At 37.0% G+C, this 16,697-nt stretch overlaps 1 protein-coding gene across 3 annotated transcripts in view; it reads left to right on the top strand.

Moving 5' to 3' along the window:
* ESYT2 (extended synaptotagmin 2) overlaps window positions 1-16,697 on the top strand; it is a 91,265-nt gene that overhangs the window by 20,121 nt on the left and 54,447 nt on the right. For all 3 annotated transcript variants that reach the window (XM_054190146.1, XM_054190147.1, XM_054190148.1), the window contains exons 2-4: window positions 8,868-8,909; window positions 9,837-9,971; window positions 11,824-11,900. In XM_054190146.1, the coding sequence (XP_054046121.1) occupies window positions 8,868-8,909; window positions 9,837-9,971; window positions 11,824-11,900 (254 nt within the window). The remainder of the gene's footprint in view (window positions 1-8,867; window positions 8,910-9,836; window positions 9,972-11,823; window positions 11,901-16,697) is intronic.

Genomic DNA, 16,697 nt, shown 5'->3' on the forward strand with positions numbered 1-16,697 from the left:
TAGTACTTGAAGATAAATCTGAAATTGGGCTGTACTAGATGAATCTGTGGTAGAGGACTGAAGGCTTAAAGGTTTTTGTTTAGAGAGAGGTAACAGATGAGCAAAGGAAAGCTGCATGATTCACTCTAGCAGACCTGGTATGCTGTGTTTAGGGTAGATTCTGCATCCAGATAGGACAGAAACCCAAGCCAGTGCATTTCCAGATGTTTGGAAGGAAATTGTGTAATCGTTAGTGGTAAAGCAAGGGATTTTTGTTCTGTGTGTTGCTCCTCAGGTGATTAAGTCAGGATGCTTCTGGAAGTTAAATGGCATTCAGTTTTTAATTTCTAGGCTGAACAACTTTCCTTGAGTTGTGGTTGCAAAAACTGAGTGTCAGGCTAGAAGTAGCACTTCCCAGGTCCCTGACTTACTAGTAGACTACTGTTCTGTCATTTTTCTAGAGCACCTGCTTATGATGCCTACTCCGGAGGATTTTGTTATGGCAAGTTGCTGCTAAGTAGGAGGTTTCTGGGTGATTTTGTATTGTAGCGTACTTGTTCCATCTTTGCAAAAATAGCAGCACTTAGGCAAATTTTATCTAGTTTTTGTGCTGGTGAGTCAAATTGCTGAACAGTAATGCAGTTCTTGACAAGCCTTGCTGCCAGTATGAGTGAAGCATATTTAATAGATTTTGAAGTGAAAGATACACATGAAGAAAATTAAACTGTTGTGCTTTGTAATGTCTCGGCATCCTTCAGTCCTGAATTGCATGCCTGGCTTCTGGGCTGCTGGTTCAGTTTATCAGAGCTCTGGAGCTCTTTTAAGCAGGACTTTTCTTTTGCAAATGCAGCATTATTTTGCATTGCCAAAGACATTGTTTGCAGTAGAAGTTCAGGGCAATGTCCAGGTGAGAATATTCTGGTGGTATTGCAGGGCTGTGGAGGGATGGATTCTGAATCCACAGCTGCCACAACTTTAAGGTGATCAGATTTTTGCTAGGTGGCAAGCAAAAATTGGAGGATCATTAATTTTCTAAATACTGTTCCAGTGAGTTCTGTAATGAGAAGGAAAACAGAGGGACAACTTCCTCAACTACACTCTTATATGTATTTTTATATAATACATTTTTTTAATCTAAGCAAAGTAGCATCTTTTGTATTATTTAAATGAGAAACATGGGTACTTTTATGGTCATTGGTAAAATTTAAACAAGCACAAAGTATTCTTAATTTCATGTTTTAATTGTAGAACAGCAGAGAGGTTGGATGCGAGATCCCTCTGTGTAGTTTGGCCTTTAGTTAAGTTCAACCGTGTGTGTACGGGTAGCGGTGACTCTTCTTACAGTGCTGTGACCATGTGCAGCATTTTATGAAGACCTGCTTTATGCTAGTTTAGTCTGACTTTACAAAAAACAGCCTGCGTGCTGCTAGTCATTTTCCTTGTCTCCCACATATGATATCTACAAATGTACATTAGGAAATAGTCCTTCAGGGCATACCAGGATCCCGTGTATGTGAGCTGCTCTTTATTCAAGGTTTGAACTGGTCAGTAAATTGGGCCTTTCTTTAGGCCTTAAAAAGAAGGTAAGAGGTACAGAAGTAACAAAGGTTGTGATGAAATAAAAGTTCCTATACAACATAAAGAATCTCAGCTTTACTACTTGAGGTATGTTAATTTTATTATAGTAGCTTTCCTGTGTTAGTATTAAAACCCGGAGGTGTTAAAAAGCTGTTTGTTTCAGACTTTCTACAAGCGCCAACTTGTTTTGTGTTTAATTGCCGTGTTGTTAAAAGCATTATTTTTCACCTTGATGCTCATGCTGACTCTGAAGCCAATAGCTTGTGAGGCAGGGCAGAGAATACGGTAGAGATCACACTGGAAAACTTGTGCTGAATAGCTGTCTGTAACTTGTTGTGGCAGTTCTTAGGACTTGCTGAACTGATAGTGGCAGTTCACGTGGGATGGCAGTGTTTGTGCTGGTAGAATGTTTTAGGAACATTTGGTGGGACACCAAGTATGTGTTTCTAATACCACTCTCGTCTCATAGGTGCAAATCTGACTCAAAGGGCATGTAATTCCTTTTTTTTTTTTAAAGGTTTATTTTGTTTTCCGATGAGTTGTCCAAGCACTTAAATGGCTTACGTTCCAGTTTATAAATAAATACAATCCTTAACCTTGCTTGGCATTACAACTCTTTCTTCCATTTAGATATGTTTCCACTTCTAGTATTTCCATTTTACTTTCAGGTTTTGTAGTGATCAGAGAGCCACGGCAACGACTCTAGGGCCCTTCCCCACCTCCTTTATCTCTGTATCTTACTCTCTGTGTGTTTTTTCTTAATATGTTTTTTTCCCCTCTTAATTTTTCTGATGCTTGAGTTTTATTTTTTGTTTGTTTGTTTCTGGGCAATTACTATCAAAACCTGTACTGTTCATTTTATATATGTTTAATTCTAGGTTAGACATACTGATTTACACAGATGTTTCTAACTACTGTTTTGTGAAGTGCCTTTTGGGCTATGATAGTGTATTTGACAAAACTGATTTTGTATATTCGCCCTGCGTCTGGATCTTCCAGATGTTTCTGTTGAAAGACGTTACATATGCAACGCACCCCAAATACTCTCAGTGAAATTGTTCCAAGAGTTCTTTCTTAATCTCTGTACTGAAAACATACAGCATGTGTAATACTGAATATGAATTTTGCTGTGCAAAGGCTAATAATTTTAATATATTAAGACTGCAAACACAAAATCCATGCCAAAGCATGCTAAACGCAATCAGATTACCAGAAATAATGGAAAGAGCAGGTTTTTTGTCAATTTAGTAGCAAATGCCTGTAGTTGCAGCATTTTTGAGGAACCCTAATTATTAACAAGTTAACTTTCAGGAGTACTGAGTCCTGCAGTTCTGCAACAGTAAATATTTAGTGCGTTTTTCCTTATAATTCAGAAGATAAGGGAGCTACAGTATTTTCTGGGGTTGAAGAAGTTAGGAAAAATTGCTAGGATAACCCTGGAGGATGGATTCCTAGAGTAACAGGAGACAGCCTGGGGTCTCTGCTTTCCCTTCCTGCCCCACCTTTTCTTACCTCCCATGAGGAAGGAGCGGCTGCCCCCCAGCCCCCCCCAGGTTGTGTTGCGTAGCAGAAGACTCAAATACTTGACCTACTGCTGCACCTCCTTTCTCCAGAGAGAGAGAGGAGGGATTCTGGCTCAAATATGTGGGAATAAGCCATTAGCCCTGCTCAGCTCTGATTTACCTAAAATGTCCTTAGGCCAGCCAGCTTCACCGCCTGGAAAACACTGGAGCAGATAGCTGTTAAATTGAGCTTGAATATCACTGTATGACACTCTCTATTCTGTTTGTGCTGGGATTCTTCTTAATGCTTTTACTAAATTTCTCTGGCCTTTTTGATTTAATGAGTACAGTAAATTTCGACAAATTAATCTGGCAGTTAGAATTTAAAGGATAATTTAATTTTAGTGTGTTTCTCTTTTGCCACACCGCCTAGCTTTAGGCTTAGTAGTTAAATAACTGCTTATGCTGTGTGTTCAGAAGGTGATTTAGAGGACATAAATTGGGGTTATGTTCTGAATTTCCTTTTGGGGGATGCTTTCCCTCTCTACTGATGGTGTATGAAGAAACTATGAAGATTAATTGAGACCCTTTTGTATTTTTACATTTAAGCTAGACAAATGTTTTGATAGAGGGGGAGATTTTTGTATGTAATTTTAGCTTTCCAAAGTAAACAAAAAGCATTGATATTTGCTATAAGTTATATTTGTGAAATAACCGGAAAACTGTTGGCAAATACTTAGTTACATTGTAACTATATCAAGAAACTGTGTGACCTTACAATTACTCAAAAAGTTAGTGTTACAGTTTCTTTAACAGTTTAATCTGGAGCAACAAGGAATTAGTGCAAATGGAACTAGTATAAGCTAAGTAGTGCTGTCTCAAATAAGTGTCTTTTTAACATAGCTATTATAACACATTATTTTTAATGTAGTCTAAAATTGAATTTTTACTTTAAATCCTTGGGGGGAATAGAAGGGGAAAAAAATGCCAATATACAGTGGTGTGGGGGCTTTGTTTAGTTTGATTTGGTTTTGTTTTGTTTTTTCCTAATCTAAACTGCTTTTATTGCTTGCTTTTCTTACTTTGCTGTAATTCACAATTAATGATAAAGTGATTGGTTTGTAGCAAAAAAAAGCTTTCACTTCCTGGAATACCCTGGTCAATAGCAGTAGCTTTGTACTTTCAATGCAGGTGCCATTTTTGTTGTTTCAGTTGGTGTAATTAGTACGTAGGACCGATGTACTGTATTAATCATAACCATTAAATAGAAGTTAAACATAACAAGAGTTGGCTGATAAATAGCTTTAAGGATGAAGAAGCCTACAAAGATAATTTTAAAAAGAAAAGTGTTTTACAGTGAGGGGTTAATAAGAACTACTGTGCAATTTATGTTTTAAAGTAGATTATTAGTACCTGTAACTTGTGCTGAGATCAATTCACAATTACTTGCGAAAGGGTGTTGTAACTTCATTCTTTCGGATTTTCTTGTCAGTGCTTACTTTTAGTGACATTTATGTAGATATGTGAAACCTCCCTTATGCGAATGAAGAATTATATTTAAGGCAGTAATATTATTTTTATTTGCACTTTGAAACTCATTTGATATCATTTGCTGATTATTGTTTGACTCTTCAAAATTTCCCACCAGCCCTTAGTCCATGAGGTTTGAGTTTAATGGTCATTGTTCTCTGTCTGGCCTTGTTTCCTTAGAAAGATGCAGATGATCATCTGGGCAGAAAACTGAGTTAATTTAGGCAATATGAAGAGCATATATACAGTTTGAATAATAAAATAATTGTGGGTAAGAAATGTTTCTGCTGTTACTACAGAAATAGGAGCTTGTTAGTGGTTTTCTTTTGTCCCTGTTTTGTTTTATTATCTTCCAGGACAGAACAAGGAATTACATTCCTTGGGCTATTTCTGGTATTTTAGTGATCGTTACAAAAAAAAGTGTTCTGAGTTGAGTTTTTGGTAGCGCAGGATACGAGTGCATCAGAAATAGGAAGTAAGTATGAGAGTTGCTTAGAGCTGAGCACAAGCAGTTGTGTGAAGAAGCTAAATCATGTATTTGTTAATGTGTAGAAACGCATCTTTTGAGCACTTCCAAGTATATTGCAATATAACTTTTGATATTACAACATTCCTGGTACATGGGAAATTATATAATGTTTTGGTGTTGAACGTGGTCATTAGGGTATTTCTTGGAATAGTTCTCTCTAGTTATACAATAATAAATAACTATGCCAAGTGGTTGAAATGAGACAGTACTTACCAAACCTGCATGAGCAATTTAGTAACAGAAACCAAGTGGAAAATGCTTTTAGTCTGTGACTGTCTGCTGAAATCTTGAGTTCTGTCTCCTTCTGTCATGCTTGTCTAGTAGATTTTGTACAGGAGTTAACAGATTTTGCACATCAGTTAGCCTGATGCCTGCTTCTGTTTCTGGCCATAAAAATGTTTGTGCAGTTCCTTTGATGCTCTTGTGTCAGTCCTGACCGATCGGGGGTACCAACTTCCACCCCGAAGGTTTCCCCAGTTGTCTTGGCATAAGATTGTGTTTGATATCAAAAACTCTAATGGCAACATTATATTTTGCCTTAAATATTGCAGTCTCATATAGCAGGCTAAAAATGCATGGAATTAGTAGAATGATAAACAATCTGGAAGAGGTTGCCCAGAGAGGTGGTGGAGGCCCCATCCCTGGAGACATTCAAGGCCAGGCTTGATGAGGCTCTGAGCAACCTGATCTAGTTGAAGATGTCCCTGCTTACTGCAGGGGGTTTGGGCTAGATGACCTTTAAAGGTCCCTTCCAACCCAACACATTCTATGATTCTATAAGTGTTTATGCCTTGTTTTCAGACTAACTGGTTGTGGCGCATCTGAAGATTAAATAAAGCTCAACTTTTGATTCAAGGGTGGCTGGAATAAAAGTTTCAAGAGTCTTGAAGATGTAAGATTGTATTCTCTTCTCTGAGAACAGAATACTGAATTATGTTAAAAGTTGAGTGAGTGGAAAAGCAAGGATGGAAAAGGGATGAGAAAAAGGAATGGAAGATGTCATTAATTGTATTGTTTGTTTCCTATTAACATGTGCACTTGAAGTAAACTGGGCTTATATAATTAAGGAATTGACCTGGTACTACCTCAGATAATGGTAGTAGTGTGATAGGTGTGGCACACTAAAGGTCAAATAATTATTAAATCTATGGAAAAAATTAAGAACCTTGGCTTTTTAAGCAAGGTCTCAACAAAGACTGCACAGTTGGTAAAATTCAAAATTAATGAATTAGCGTATATGGCTAGACATTAGTGCATGAGGCCTCTTGTTTGTTTCCCCAATCTGTCTCAAGTGATTCTGCATAATTTGTGACTGAATGTGAAGGGTGTTTGATGGGTGCCAGAGGGAGATGCTACATGTTTTATTCCATTCAGCTGTATTGGATGTCAGCCATGTGCATAGCGCAGGGAATGTGGCCTGTGCCTTGGGGAGGCTATACCCTAAATCTGGGAAGTTGGATCGCTCTATGGTGAAAGATGAGTTTCATCTGGGCTGAGATTATATTTAGGACGGGAAGTCTTTCTTGGCCTAGTGTGGGTCTCCTCTTGATGTCAACTGGATACTTGTACAAAAGACTAAAAATGAATTGTGGAAATGGTAACTCTGTTATGTCTTCCTTACTCACCGCAGACAGGTTTGCTTTTGGTATTTCCATGAATTTTCTTTTCCTTTCCTCATCTGTGTGTTTAATTTGTTGTTTCTTTTTAATTTGTTTTGTTGCTGTTCATGTTCTTCCCTGTATGGGACAGCTCTTGATTTCCCACCCCGTGAACATCACTGGTCGCTTTCCGAAGCAAATCAGAATGACATGTTGATACAACATCACGCTTAAGAGATAAGTAATTATTGAGGATTGGCTGTTTTCCATCTGCAGATTCAGAAGGCAAATATTTTAGGAGAAGGGTTCAAAATGTTACTTATTAACATTAGGGTTAACATAGTGATTATTCTTTTTGTTCTTTAAGTTTATGATCACTGGAAACTACTTGAGAACCCTGCAAGACATAAATTGAGTATAAGCTCTGTTCAGCTATAAATTCATGTACATGCAGAAACTGCTTGTTTTGTTGCAAATGCAAAAAAGTTAAGTATTTTTTTGTTTTTAAGAAAGCAAAAAAACCCTGCCTAACACTCTAAATACAGACTTCTGACATTCTGCTCGCCGTAATTTTCTAGGAAATTAATTCTAAATAAATAAAATACAATAATGTAGTTCCCAAACTCCTCTATCTGTTATTAATAATTCAATTCTTTGAACTCACTAAGTAAAATAAATCTCATTTGTTGTATTTGTTAGTCAAGCAGATCATTGGTCATTCTTGTGGCGCTTGTGATGGTTTTGATAGATATGTGACATACTTGGAAAAAAATAATTTGAAAAAGATGCAAGAGCCTCTCTTTTGACAGTGGAAGAAAGCAATATTTGACATTCTTTAAGAATTTTTAAAAAAAAAAGTATGGCTTACCAATATTCGCAGGTCGAATGTGAATATTCAGAATTACACAGACTGGAGAAATAACTGACAATATTGATTACGCTGTAGGGGCCAATGCTCCAGCATAGCTAAAACATGGATACTTAAGTGAAATTAAGGACTTTTCTGAAGGTAGCTTGAGTACGTTCAAGAATATGAAAGTGCTGATTGTTAATGCGAGAGTTTAATAAAAACTGAACAAAGAAATCATTAACAGGACTTGCCTTCAAATCCAACTTGAAGACAGTTAAAGTCTGTGTTTAACTGGCTGTTCACATTTGGGATGTATGCATAATAAAAATAACCAGTAGGCACTGCTGTTAAAACCAGTGGTACAATCTGTTATGCTATGAAGAGATTAAGACTTCGCAATTCAGTTAAGTAGAGACATTGCTCCATTGCTTCATGAAAGTCAGTACATGTAGGTCACAGTTTTTTAGTGTGTTCAAAGGCTCTTTGTGTTTCAGAAGTGTGATCTGCATCTCATTGTAGAAGCTGTTTGTTTTTAAAGAAATGTCTGTTAACTCTGCTTCTACTGAAATACTTCAGGTTTTTATCTCTCTTTTTTTTTATTTTTTTTATTAATTTAGCATGTGTATGTAAGATATAAAGCTACTACCCGTGCTCTCCTTCTGTGTCTGGAAAACTGCGTCTGTTCTTCCAGCGTTTAGTTGGTGTTTTCCTGTTGTGATGGATACTTTCCATCCTGTGTATATACCGTCATACTTCTGCCTCTTAGTGATTTCTGCAGTTGTTTAAGAAAAGAAGTCACTAAAAATGTCTTTTGAAGGGCTCTTGGCGGAGCTTAAATCCGTATTCCTGAGATGGTGCTTAACTGTTTAAATATTTCTAGCCATGATTTATTGATGCTGCAAAAGATCTGGCATGAGTGAAAAGAAGTAGAAGTGTGGTCAGGACTCTGGCAGTCATGTGTGTCAGGTTAAAACCCCCTGACGCATAAGAGGTAAATTTGGTTGACACAGGCTGTGTTAACTATACTTACTCTTTTTTATTATTTTGTTTAATTCCAGATTCCACTGTTAAATATATGCTTGGACTTTTATCTGTGTAGTTCAAAATGAGTTCATATTTTATCTGATTGAATTCTAATATTCTTGTCAAGCGTGTTAACTGCTTAGTATGTTGTTCACTCTATACGTTGCTCATGGGGAGATCCCTAAGCTTTGCTGTATTGTAAATGACATGATTACCTAAAAAGGGTTTTGTATTTGTATTAATTTTCTTGATTGGTGTTTTTTTTTGTTTGTTTTTAGGTCCATTTTCCAGACACAGAGAGGGCAGAATGGCTCAACAAGGTAAGGCTGGTCATTAGCATCTCTTCCAAATGGGATGGGGGAGGAGGGAAATCTGAAATTAAAAAAACAAAACAGTGAGGCAAGAATCTGAGAACAGAGTAATTTTAACTTTCTGTGCTCTTTTTATGCTTCAAGCTTCTGATTGTTGATCCATTTAATCACAAGAAAGATTTTCATGATCTTGAAATAGTGAGGTTTGGAGAATGACTTTAGGTGGCATTAAAATAATGACAGCTATAACTGTGTGGAAGTCATAGCAGCTGTAAACACAGACTTTTATGTTCTACTTGCCTGGGATTCTTTCCAGTTACTGTAGGTTCCCGACCTACAATCTAAAAATAAATTGATTTTGCAGTTTTGATTTATATGTGTGATAATCTAAGATACAGATCTATGTGGCTTGGGTTTTCTAAAAATATCTTTCATTCAAAGAGCATAGAAGAACCATGAGTTAATTAGAAAATAGTGAGGAAAAAATAAACAATAAAGGATTTTCAGACATGACAGTAAAATACTGTAATTTTACATTTATAAACATTATGCATGTATTTAAGAAATGCACTTGACCCGTTTTTTTGTATTCTTCTCTTTACATGCACATAAACTTAACCCTCTTCATCCTTCTCCCCAACACTCAGCATCAGTGCTGACTGCATATACATTCGTGGGGTAAAAGAAGAAAATGATTAATATTGTTTTTCTTCTCCTTCAGTGCTTCAGATTTGTGCAAATGTATAAAACACACAAACTGAGAATTCCAGAAAGCTTTCCTGTGTGTAAAAAGGAACCAGTTCTTAGTTCTGTAATGAGCTCTATAGAAAACTTGTATGTTTAAAACTTTGTACAAAATTTCTTACGTATGCTTTAAAGAATATTTTTAGTTGTGTGAAGTTGTGTTCCATGTAGATTTTTTTTTTTTTCCCTTAGACTGTAAAACAGATGTGGCCTTTTATTTGCCAATTTATTGAGAAGCTCTTCCGGGAGACCATAGAACCAGCAGTAAGAGGAGCGAACAACCACCTCAGTACCTTCAGTTTTACAAAGATTGATATTGGTCATCAGGTCAGTGTCTGAAGTTTTTCTAAGAGGCTCTGTTTTACATACTGTTTTTATGTAACCTGTTTAAATCTATACAAAAATATTTCTCGGTGACGCTTGGTGGTGAGCCTGATTCTGATTTCTCCTGTAACATTAAAATAAAAATGCGTGTGGCTTTTTTAGTAGAGGCTTCATTATTTATTTTTTTTTCCTTTCCTGTGGTCTCTCCTTCAGAAATTTGCCTGAGGATTGGGAGAAGTAGAATAACTCCTAGTCATGTGAAGAGCTCATAGCAACACGATTTTAATACTGTTCATGTGATGCTTTACATTCAGTGAGCAGGGACCATTATCCTTTTCTTGTGAGATGACCCAAGTGCAATTGCCTTTCTTGTAACAGACAAACTTTTAATTACCTTATGTACCCAGTCCAATGACAAGACTGCTGGCTGAGCTTTCTAAAGAACTGCATGTAACATAGTATCAAGGAGCAGATAGGTGTTTACCTTCTTTTCAGTCCCAGGAAAGAAGGGGTCATGCCTGCAGAAGGTGATGCAGAAGAGCCTGTTTAACCAGTGCAAGCTAAGAGAAAATTACCTCTGCTTGCAATAGGTTTGGCACTACTTACTCTTGCCTGCATCAACCAGAGCTCTACTTCTGTTGAGATGTAGCTTAACAGCTTTTTCATGAAGTTGCCTTTTGTGTTCCTCTTATCGTAAATGGAATTTTAAGTAAAGCTTTAAAAAAAAAATATTCAAATCTTCCCTCCTCCCTCCCTAGGGTTAGGCAAACTGAAGTTAGGTTTCGAGTGTGTTGGAGGGGAATTATTCTTCTCTCTTTGTAACTCTATTTCATGTATATCACAGTTCCTTATACTTTACTGCACCTTTTGTGTGGGTTTTTTTGTTGGTTTTTTTTAAGTTGTAAATCCTTTTACACAGGGCTGCCCTATATACACCTGTATTACAGACTGTAGAATGGCATTCCTTTTAAGCAGTACTCATTCTGAGTGGGGTTTAAATTAGCTTCTGCACCTCTGTATGCTTCTGCAGCTGGACTGAGTTAACTCAAACATGAAACAGCTGTTTTTACTTTGTAATTGCAGCCTTGATTTGAGTTGCATCCTGTGAGCTGCACAGCCCTGGAGACAGTGGGAATCTGACAGCAGTGAGATTTCCATTTTACTTAAATTACTAAAAAGGTCTAAATAGAAATATGGTGTTTTTTCCAGAAAGGAAGAACAAAACATGACAGGCGGTGGTGCTAAGTAAGGTCATTGGTCATCTCTCCCACCTAGTACTTGATGAATGTTTGAGACTTGGGAATGTTTGTAGTTTCTGTATGAGAGAGAGAGAGGGAGCGTGCAAGCACAGTGGTTTAGAGCGAGAGAACACAGAGTGGTTAACACAACTTTTTGTGGGGATTATAGATTATATTCCATCCATTCTGACTAAATTCCACTTACGGCAGCTACATTTTTGTGAATTAAATTTGGTATGTTGTTTTAGCTGCACAGAAAAGAAAGCTTTGTCTGGGGGTGTTGGACACATAACAGTACAGAGAAATGAGATGTTTATTGGGTGGAGAGGGAAAGCTTGATATTAAATCTTTGGTAAATCTTGAAATCTACTGGTCTAAACCCAGGATAATTACCAGAAGGGTTATGGTTGAGTAGTTCCTAGCAAGGTAATTTTTACCCTTGAAATAACATTTTAAGCTAAATTGATAGCTTTGCTTCACACCTTTTAATAATACTTATAGTCAATTCTTAACTTCAGGCATGAATGTGCCTATATTCACCTTTATTTAGAAGCTAAGAGTTCGATATGGTATAGTTCAGTAGATGGATCCAATTTTTACTTGCTTCATTGTTTCAGCCTCTGCGGATAAATGGTGTAAAAGTATACACTGAAAATGTGGACAAAAGGCAGATCATTTTGGATCTTCAAATCAGGTAAACTTAATTATTGTATTACGATGGTGCCCATGCTTTATAATATGTGCTTGCTTTGATTTAGCAGTTATGTTGGCCTAAAAGGAGAAGAATTGCTCCATTACGCAAATGTAGTTAGTTCTAATTGTGTATAAATGGAGGAAGGAACTGCATGTTGTAAATAGCATTTATCTGAGGGAAACAGTATATCAACTCAGTGTGACTGCACTATTAAAGCAATGTTAGTAAATAAAAAAAATACTTTCTAGAGCTAAAGCACTATCTTTGATTTTATTTTTTTTCCCCTAATGTTTTAAAACTTTGCCATGAAGTTTAGTCTGGTCTAAAATTTGGGATATGAGATGTTTGTTTTTTTTCTTTTGTTACTCTTCTCTGTTATGTAGATATTTTTTTTTATGAACACAGTATTAGAGAAAGAGAATGAGAGTGATAGCTACTGAAATACTTGTGCTCATACCACTAACAGAAGTAAATCTATATATTATATAATGCCAGAGCGACTGTGCTCTGCTGTTTCAGGTTTCTTTGCCCTTTCATCATGACCCTTTTATATAGGTTTATAAATAGATCTAGCCAACGTTTGCCGAAGTCTTTCTCAACACAATCTGCAGTTACGGAGGTTTTTTTGAAAGTTCAGTCAGTGAATCCAGCAGTGTTTTTATATTTGACCATCGTAGATGTGTTACAGTGACTACTTCTGCCTGTTTATAGCTTGTGGAAAGGCCAGATCTGTCAGTCACTGACCATCCAGTAAAGAGCAGCCTCCTGAGTTTCTTCCTGCTTCCCTGGAATTAACCAGAAGGGTAATTGGGCCTCTCAGCTTTTCTTTTTCAGAGTTACTTCCGAAGTTTGAACTTGGTTATTCTTAATTTTGAATTATTTATCTAAATCTCAGCTATGTTGAAGACTGCTGCTTTGTCAAAGCTGGGATGTAGAGCGCTAAGAGAAGATGCTGCTTCATCCTTTCCTGGGTTTCAGAGGGGTGTGAGGGCTACATCTGTGAGCAGGGGCCACTCTTTATTGAATTGAATCACTTTTTCTGTAGCAAAAAGACAGCTATCCAAATCAGGGGTTGGTGTTGCTGGACAAAATACAGCAGGGATTGTCTCTTGAGAGCTTGTTTCACTAGATGGATACTGTTAGCCCTAATAGAAAAACTTCCTTTACTTTTCCCTTTGTTGCCACTTTTGATAGAAGCTGTGAGAACAGCCTCACCTTTTCAGACTTAAGCCCTCAGGAAAACAAATTTGTCAGACCGCTATGGACACAGTGCAAAGAAATTGTTTTTGAGAAGCTATTTTTGAGTCATTTGAGGTGCCAAGTCTCCCCAGATCACTTCTTCCCTTTAAAGCAGAATTATTCCCACAGGAGGAGAGGGTAAATTCGGTGTTTCTTTTTTCTTCTCCTGCTCACCTTCATGAATCAGGTTGGGACAGATAAATGTAAAAAGGATGATAGGTTTGTACAAAATTTTCAGGAACAATGTCCTGTTATCTAGACCTGAAGGAAATCTTTACCCTTGTGTCTCATTGCATTACATTGCAACCTACTTAGAGAAGTGGTAACAACTGGACTAGAATACAGTCCAAAAGGCTGAAATAAATTCCTTGAAGTAGTTTAAATAACAGCAATAGTGCTGAGTCAGCTAGGTGCGCATTTACCCACTGCTCCTGGTGGCATAGTCTTCCAGGAAGAAAATGGAAACAGGAGAGCTATGGAGTGACTGTCAGCACTTCTAGCAACTAAGGCTTAGACAAATCCACCATCAAAGGAAGTCCCGTTTCATATTTAAGACTTGCCTTTGAAAAAGGGCCCCTTCCCAATGAGAAGGTGTCAAAGTCTTATGCAAGTTTAAGACAGATGGCACCCCAGTGTCAAGTGTTACTCTTTGATTTTTGTTGTTATTGTATGTTCTCTAAGTGTCCATCACTGGGATTGTGTCAGTAGTAAGGGGAAGGAAGAATAAGAGTCTCTGTATTAAATGTTCTTGGCATGTTTAGATACAGAGTTATGTACAGATACCAACCCTAAACTATTTCTTAGGGAATCAACTTTAGTTCAGTTTTGCAAGATTATAAAGAGCAGTCTTACTGCTGGAGAAAAGTCTGCCCTTTGGAGTATTTATCCCTGTAGATTTTAATCTCCAGTTAAATTAGTTTGTTCTAATTTTAAATTATTTTTAAGGTTAAAGTTAGGAGCTTTCTATAAAACCTTCATTCCCTAAATACACTTGAGAAGGAAAACAGTCTCTCTAAGCATTCATAAGAATAGCTGTATGAAGCCGAGCCCTGTGGGGGGTGTGGCAGGAAGGAGGGAAGGAAAGATTTTTTTTTTTTAAGTACATTAATCCTTTTAGTAATCTTTTATCCTGCTGTTTCACCACTGTGACTTCCTTTAGACCTTACTACTGTCAGTTGTTTGTGTTGGGGTTTGGACCTTCCATAGAGTGAGTACCTTTAAGTTGTTTCAATGTGTCTCCAAAACACTTCTTTAGTATTTTTTTGCAGCTTCCTTGAGTTTTTTTGATTTTTGCTTTTAAGTTTAATTGCAAAAGGAGTGTGTTTTGGTTTAGTTTCTGTTGTTTCTGCAAGGATATTGAGTGCATTATGATCATCGCTTCAGAGTGTTTTTTCAGAACCTTTTGAAACTGGTCCTATGCATTGCTCAGGATCCAATTAAGAACTTTACTCTTGTAAGCAGCTTGACTAGCTAATCCACGAAGCAGTCATTGGAAAATGTATTTAAAGATTCAATTTCAGTACCATGTTTGGAAAGGGGATGCTTTACCTTTCTTTTACTTACTGTGAGCTTTATGTTAAAAAAAGTTGTCAAAATTCTTATTATAACGTAAAAGTCAAGTTTCTGGTGACAAAGATGTGCGAGGGAAAAGTTTTAACTACTTGAGCAAATGAAGATAGAATCTAAATAAATTGTTAATAAATAGAAGAATTATGTTTTCTAAAGGGCATGACACTAATAGCAAACACTTGGGGAAAATTAAAGGTTATGGATCAATAGAAAACAAGATAAACTCTGTCAAATCAAATATGAACTGTAGTAAAAAAGCCAAGAAAGACTGAGATTGAGGAAATGCTTGTTAATAGCGTATAATTGAATTTTTTCACCTTCTCATGACACAAAAAATAGAGGCACTAAAAGAAAGGGTTTAGGTTGCAGATTTGAACATGTGGAAATACTTAAACTTTTTTTTTCATGTGGCATACATGAATGGAGAAACTCGCTACCATTGTACTGGCAGAAGACATATGTAAAAATGGGGTCAAAAGACCTTATGAAAACCTAAAAAACAATGAAGGTAGTCCAAAGTGCAGAACCACAGATCATTGTAATATGGGAAATACGCTTTCCTATTCATTTTCTTGTTTATTTTTCTTCTGGGTATCTTCTACTGGCTACAAGGACCACATAAAGTATACCGTGCTTCTCATCTGATTCAGTACAGCTGCTGTTATATTCTTACAAGACTGTCCTCATTAAACTGTAATCTATCTCAGTGATCTGTACATTACAGGGGTCATAAATATTTCTGGGATATTATGATCTGAATGTATAGAATTCGATTACTAACTGAGCCTTCAAGTTGTATGTTAAATTACAGTGGAATTCTGTGCGGCATTGACTATTAATGAACGCAGCCAAATATCCTAGGGGATAAGACCATGTTTAACTTTATTATAAGGTTAAAAGTTGTTGACTTATTACCCTCAAATGCAGTTTGTTACTATTTTTACTTCAATTTGTCATCATGTTGTTATGGATTTTCAAACGAGCAGATTACTTCCCAGTCTTCATAACACAAATAGTTCTCATGCTACAAAGTGCCAAGACTGAGGTTTCAGTTGCAGGTTTAATTGACCTTGCTTCTCTGTGTCATGTTGTTATGCAATTATATATGTGTATGTGTATTTATATATATATCCGCTATCTCTATATATAGTTAGCGTAAAAATAGAAATTACATGGTTTTAAATTGTGTATTAAAAATTGTATACCTATTTTAAAACTGTACAGTCACATTACATTCTTTCCAGGGAAAGCAATGGTCACCTTCCTTCCACATAGACTCCTGTCATGTTGTTGTCTTCCAGCTCCCCAAACTGATCATTGTACCAAAATGATTCTGCATAGTGTTATCTTTTGTATAGTCCAAAATAAATTCCAATGTTGGATGCTTACAAGAATGTCTTGGTACTGTTGTTTATTTCTGTTTAAGGTATTGATAAGATTTGCATTTGCTTGAAATTCCATAGACGGCACCAGCACACACAGAGCACAGGAGGCCACAAATGATTTGAATAATGGATATCCTGAATGCAGCAGCTCTCACCTTTGTTTTCTTTTGATGGTACCTTGTGGCCACCAGTTGTCAGGGGGGAGCAGGCAGGGGTCCTGCTCTCCTGCTCTTACTGTGGGAGTAATTTATTTTATCTTGACTTGATCCTAAAATGGCCCCATGAAGGAGCACAACTCCACTTTCTTCATAATTTCCCAGACATTTCTGTGATAAGATTCCATCAGATTCGTGAACATGGCTGAACAGTTTTTCACTGTACAGGCTAGGTCTGAGGAACCTAATGGGAGGAAGCCTGGGGTCTGCTGCAGAATCTAGAAGAGGATGCCCTGTGGAGGAAACAGATTTTCCTCCCGTCCCAGCAGTGCCTGGCTTTGTTTAGGCTGCCTTGTCTCCTTCCCACTTAGTTCCTTCTTCCATTTTCTTTACCTGGGCAGTCTGTTCAGAAAGCTCTTCAAATTTCATTTGTCCTTTTGTTATAGCCT

Source organism: Rissa tridactyla, chromosome 2 (assembly GCF_028500815.1).
Source record: "Rissa tridactyla isolate bRisTri1 chromosome 2, bRisTri1.patW.cur.20221130, whole genome shotgun sequence".
Lineage (NCBI taxonomy): Eukaryota > Metazoa > Chordata > Aves > Charadriiformes > Laridae > Rissa > Rissa tridactyla.